Raw genomic sequence first — 6,000 nt, forward strand, 5'->3', positions numbered from 1 at the left:
TTACCTTCCGCATCATTCTTCATAGTCTTATCACGTTTCTATATTAGTATACCCCTTCCCACCCCCAAGTAGCCTACAAAAAGCCAAAAATATAGAATTAGTGCCAATATAGTACACAAAGAGGTAGTAATACCTAAAAAAGCAAATACCCCAAATTTGAAGGGATACTATAATCTTGTAAATGGTAATAATAGTAAGAATCAGAAATAGTACTACTCTTTTTTCATTAACAATTTAAAGTACCTACCTTTTTTTCTATATACTAGTACTACTATTACTTATAATTTCTATATATATCTTCCAATTAAAAACGTTTCATTCTCTCTCACACGTCTCATTCTGGCCGGTGCCCTTCTCTCTCTCTCTCCCTCTCTTATCAACCTTTTTTCCATTCCTCAAATCTCCATTGATACTTCATACAACTGTCCTACTTTATCTCTCTTCTTTCTCTCTCTAAGCAGTTTTTTTTCTCTCTCACGGAATCCCATGACTAACGGCCGTTTTTTTCAACACTATAATACTCCTACTCTGTCTTAATTTATTAACACAACAAAAATCTCCATTTTTCTTTCATTGATCAAGAACCCAAAAAAAATAAAAAAATAAAAAAAATTCAAACTCATTTCATTGAATTTCAACTTCTGAATTTGAGATTCAGTTTCTGGGTATTAATTTCAGCTTCTGGGTATTTAAAAATAACGCAACATGATGTTTGATCTGAACATTGGTGAAATGAACAACAACCTCAACCACGACAACAACATAGTTTCTAACAATGAGACTAATAAGGAGGAGAGAGAAAACTCAATGAAAGATGAAGAAGGTTCAGCAACCAACACTGAGCTATCAGGTACATCCTCAGCTTCTTCCTTAGTCAACGCCGGCGCCGACGAGTCTCCGATCTCCGGCACCGGAGAGTATGACTTCTTCTCAAAGCCGCCTCGATACGAAGACAACATATCGCCGTTCATTACTCGGCAGCTCTTTCCGATGAATGACGAAAACGACAACAATGGACAAAAAATGAGTGTATCAATTGCTAGCAATTATGGTGATGGTAATCGAGATATGGAGCTTCTAAGACTTGGATCATCGTCTTCATCATCGAGCCGAAGCTCGGTGAATCAAAATCAGTGGCTGAACCTGTCAGTTTTAGGTTCGGGTCCGGGTCCGGGTGTGGGTTCGGATCAGCAAAATAATGTGAAGCAGCAGGTTAGGAAGAGTAGGAGAGGGCCAAGGTCAAGGAGTTCTCAATATAGGGGTGTTACGTTTTACCGGAGAACTGGTAGATGGGAGTCTCATATATGGTAATAATATTTTTAGTATAAGAATTTTTAGGTGTTATTAATTTGGTTAGTTGTTATTTTTTGATTGAATTATTCTGTATATTTGAATGGGTAGTCTGACTTTTGTTTTTATTGGTGGGTTTTCTTTATTGAACAGGGATTGTGGAAAACAAGTGTATTTGGGTGAGTTGAAATTGCTAATTAATGATTTTTTATTTTATTTTAAATGGGATTATTTCTTATTTTTGGAATTTTTCTAATTTTATTGAAATTGCATGGAATTTTTTTTAGGTGGATTTGACACTGCTCATGCTGCTGCTAGGTAATTTAATTATAATATCAAATTATATCTTGGTTGCTTGAATTTTAATCCATTTTTTGTTTGTATATTTATGTTTTTTTGTTTTCTATTGATTTCAGAGCATATGATAGAGCAGCAATTAAATTCCGTGGAGTTGATGCTGATATTAATTTTACTATTGCTGATTATGAGGAAGATATGACACAAGTAAGGTCTCAATTTGAGATAAACACATGGAAGTATATATTTACATGGTTATTTTCTAGATAATTTCATGATTAATAATATACCATATGGTTGTGATATGACTAACAGCAGATGAAAACCTTAAGCAAGGAAGAATTTGTGCACATCCTTCGGCGTCAAAGCACCGGCTTCTCTCGAGGAAGTTCGAGGTATAGAGGTGTAACGCTTCACAAATGTGGCCGGTGGGAAGCTAGAATGGGTCAATTTCTTGGCAAGAAGTAAGTTACAACTTTGACATGAAAATATAAAAACCCTTAAAAGTATATACTGTATTATTGTCCTTTGATTAGCATGTATTGCATTGTTTTCACTTTTCAGTGTCTTAGATAGCATGATTTCTACTTGAAAACTAGTAGTGTGACAGGCTGACAGCCCAAGGTATTAGTAGTTTAGTAGTAGTAAGAATGTAAGATGGCATAATAATGTGAAGAGGGTAAATAGGAGGAAGATAATTGAGGAACCCAGTGTTTATCAATGGACGCGGTTATGCTTGGTTGCAGGTATATATATCTTGGCTTATTCGACAACGAAGTAGAAGCCGCAAGGTCCCTTTATGATCATGAAAAGCTCCTTAAACTCTTGGTTTATGAGTTTTGTGTGTTTGATTAACGCGCAATGATATATGGTGGTGCAGGGCTTATGATAAGGCAGCTATACAATGTAATGGAAGAGAAGCAGTTACCAATTTCGACCCTAGTTCATATGAAGGGCAGATACCGATTATGGAAGCAAACAATGATGGTATATATATATCGTGTTCACTTCAAATTGGTCAATACATGACATGATCAACTTGTTTTGTATCATGATTTTGCTTGATTTTGGTGGTTTGAATTGGTGGAATGTTCGGTTTTGGCAGGCGATGGGAAAAATCTAGACCTGAATCTTGGAATTTCGATCACCATAGACAGTCCACAAGGATGCAATGATAAGGGTGTAGGAGGATCACAAACTCCGCATCTTCCTCTTCACCTTGCCAGTGGAAAATGGCCTGTGGTAAGTGAAACAGAAATCAGGAATTCGAAACTCATCAGTTTCAAAGAGCTAGAATCATCTGTTAATTTGGAATCTTTAGGCACCGTACACTACACTCACTCAGAAATCCTTGTGTTAATTTTGAATTCAATGAATATTAATAGACTTATCTTGTTACCATGACAGAATGGAAGCTCTACCTACTTATCTCCTGGTGCACCTCCGCTCTATGGTCAGCCATTGGCATCGAGACAGTCTACTACTACGTGGTCTGGTCTACCACCAGGTCGGTCTGGAACTTATGAGGTACAACTAGTTTGTTTATCTTCTCAAATTTCTTGCTATATTTAATTTGATCTACGTTCATAATAAGAACATATATGCGAGAGTAGCTCTGTTGTTCTAGAGGTCCAGCTTTAACTCATGCTTAGTGAAATGAACCTCATAAACTTGCACTAAAAGGGGGACATAAGTTTTGTTCACCCCATTTGACATTTCGCTACTAGAAGTAGCTAGTATGCATAAGTGTTGCTAACAGAAGTTATGTGAAAGAACTTAATTCGTGTTTGGTTCAACTCATGGAATAGAAAGAGAAAGTAATAAGATGGAATAATAACTGTAATTGTGGGTGTTTGGTTCCAATATGGAAATGGAACACTTATAGACTGAGGAGGATATATAATCTATTGTGTTATTATCAGGTTGAGGATGATTTTATCGTCGAAAATGGAAACTATTATGAATTATCCGTACTTCTCTTACCAAAATTATATCGTTTCCGTTTAATCCTAAAGAATGCTTTGTCGATCAAACATGCTCTTAGTATGTAACTATGTATTATAGTTATAGAATGATCTATGATCGCCGAAGGCTTAGAATTCGGTGAGTTGACTTATAAATCCAAATTGTGTGAATCAGGAACACATTTAATTATGATCATGCTCAACATAAATTTCTGGTCTCCCATCATAATTTGAACTTTGATCACCAATTTTCTATGACTTTCCTTCTATTGGATACTATAAGACGGTCCACACTTTATGATTTCTATCTTCAGAACATCAAAGTGAACTTAAAGAAAAAAATCAATTTACAAATTTTAGCATTTCTAAAAGAACTACTTATACTAAATTGCATTTCAATGAATTTAACAGGACAAAGTTGGTGATCATCAAAAGCTGGAGACAATGTCAGCTGCAGCAAGATTGCCAAACTGGGCATGGTACATGCAAAACCAAGGTCAAGGTGGAAGTGGAGGTGGAGTTGGTGGTACTGCAAACCAAGTCCAACTATTTTCAAATACCGCAGCATCATCAGGATTCTCATCATTTTCTACCACCACTGGTTCATCCGCGGGCTATCCATTTACAAATCCACATAATGACTTTCATAATCATGGTCGTGGTCGATGACACAAGGCTTCCAACAGTTTTTTTCCTATGCCAGATATCTGATCTTTCTCACTTAAATGGCTTGGGTTGCAACGAAGCTGAACATAAAGTATACAGATACTTATATGATTATATATATATATAGGAGTTGGGTTTTAATTTTTGCAAGTGTATATCACAAGTTTGCGAAGCGCATTTGTGGATATAAGATTGTTGCAGGACTAATTTGTATCTATGATACAAGTACGTACAATTCACTATCAACTAAAAGAGTTGTTTTTTTTAACCCACACTTCTCCCCTTTCTTCCTCATTTGTGACTTGATATTCCTTGTAAAGTAGAAGACGATTGAGCACAGAATTTGCATGATTCTTGTGATATTTCCAAAGTATTGTGTGATGAATAGTTTCTGATTATTGTTGTCATCTAATATTGACTGCTTTGACGTTCAAAGGCATTTTTACAGTCACGCAATCAGGACTGATTTTAAAAGCATCAGATTCGTTTTGCATGTCTAGTAGTGTTTGATTTGAATATGGAACCCAAATTAATCAACAGTTTAAAGGTGTATATAGCACTGTACAGTGTAGCCCAAACCCTGTCCTTTTCTAAAGGAAATTTTGTCTGTTATAAAACGTAGTGCACCAATGGGATTTGATCCATGATCTTGAGTACCAACAGTAACTACTCTTGTCCTACAAAATCAGCTATGTTTGTCCGATTATCGTTGAGAAGTACTTCCTCCGTTTCTAAATAAGTGCAACACTTCTTGTTTTCACGTTTATCAATGTATTATTTTAATCATTAATATTTTCAATTATCAATAAGTAAAAATTATAAAAAGTTAATATTAAAAAAAATTCACATTCAGACGAATCTAACAAAATCCCACATGACTATGTTTTTCCTAAAATGTAAATCACCAAAGCTAATTTAAACTTAACTTGTGAATAGTAAACATTATGCAAATGTTGCACTTATATAGAAACGGAGGAAGTATTATTATATATTTTGGTTTAATAATAAGCACTTTTGTTAGCAATAAATCAAGGGGTAATCAAAATATTATCAATTTAGTCTATAAATAACCACTTCGATCCAACGAATTGAGGCTAAGAAAATATAATTAAATACAGTAGATAATATTTTAGTAAATCCATTATACTTCAATAAGAGAATTAGTTCAATCTAACAAAATAATGTAATTGAGTTTCCCCAAACTCGATTGGTAAAATGTAGTTAAACTTTAAGTTCACATTTCGTACCATAATTAATTTACTATTGTGTGGGTAATAGCTATGATGATTTTAAGACTAATGAATGCTCAATAATTTATTATTGAGTAATTGTTGATTATCTTATATTAGCTCCTTTAATAATATGATACATGCAAACCACTTTTATGCATATTAATAATTTAGTTAACATTATTAGTTATATTTATATTTACATTTGTAAAAAGATTTGACATTATCGTATCAAAAATGCAAACCAATCTATAATCTTACATTGATAGCATAAAATGATATAGAACTAGTTATTAGGCACAGGCTATGCTCCGGGTAAGAAAAGATTTCATTTATTAATATAATACTTTATGATAATAATACTAAATACAACTTATCTTAGTGGTTAGAACTTTAGTATATGTACTTGAGGTCTCGGGATCAAATCCTATACTATGCAATTTTTTAATTTTTTTATTGTACATGGATTACATGACCTAAAACTCCCTATGGAGAACACAACGTGGCATAATTTCTTGTTTTTGCACGCTTTTTAATATATTTGTATAGATATC

General features: G+C 34.0%; 1 protein-coding gene across 5 annotated transcripts; it reads left to right on the forward strand.

Moving 5' to 3' along the window:
* The first annotated feature begins 302 nt into the window (after positions 1-302).
* On the forward strand, positions 303-4,613 carry LOC104906078 (AP2-like ethylene-responsive transcription factor TOE3). Of its 5 annotated transcripts, none has more exons than XM_010694791.4 (10): positions 303-1,307; positions 1,444-1,469; positions 1,578-1,608; positions 1,707-1,794; positions 1,903-2,051; positions 2,334-2,378; positions 2,468-2,574; positions 2,693-2,829; positions 2,995-3,094; positions 3,963-4,126. In XM_010694791.4, the coding sequence occupies exons 1-10, from the start codon at positions 706-708 to the stop codon at positions 3,974-3,976; spliced, it is 1,299 nt and encodes a 432-aa protein (XP_010693093.1). In that variant the 5' UTR covers positions 303-705; the 3' UTR covers positions 3,977-4,126. The 5 variants fall into 5 exon arrangements, with proteins under 5 accessions (XP_010693093.1, XP_010693089.1, XP_010693088.1 ...); XM_010694787.4 differs by having other exon boundaries at positions 306-1,307; positions 1,906-2,051; positions 2,995-3,114; positions 3,963-4,613; XM_010694786.4 differs by having other exon boundaries at positions 307-1,307; positions 2,995-3,114; positions 3,963-4,613.
* Positions 4,614-6,000: the final 1,387 nt, after the last annotated feature.

This window comes from Beta vulgaris, chromosome 2 (assembly GCF_026745355.1).
Source record: "Beta vulgaris subsp. vulgaris cultivar EL10 chromosome 2, EL10.2, whole genome shotgun sequence".
NCBI lineage: Eukaryota > Viridiplantae > Streptophyta > Magnoliopsida > Caryophyllales > Amaranthaceae > Beta > Beta vulgaris.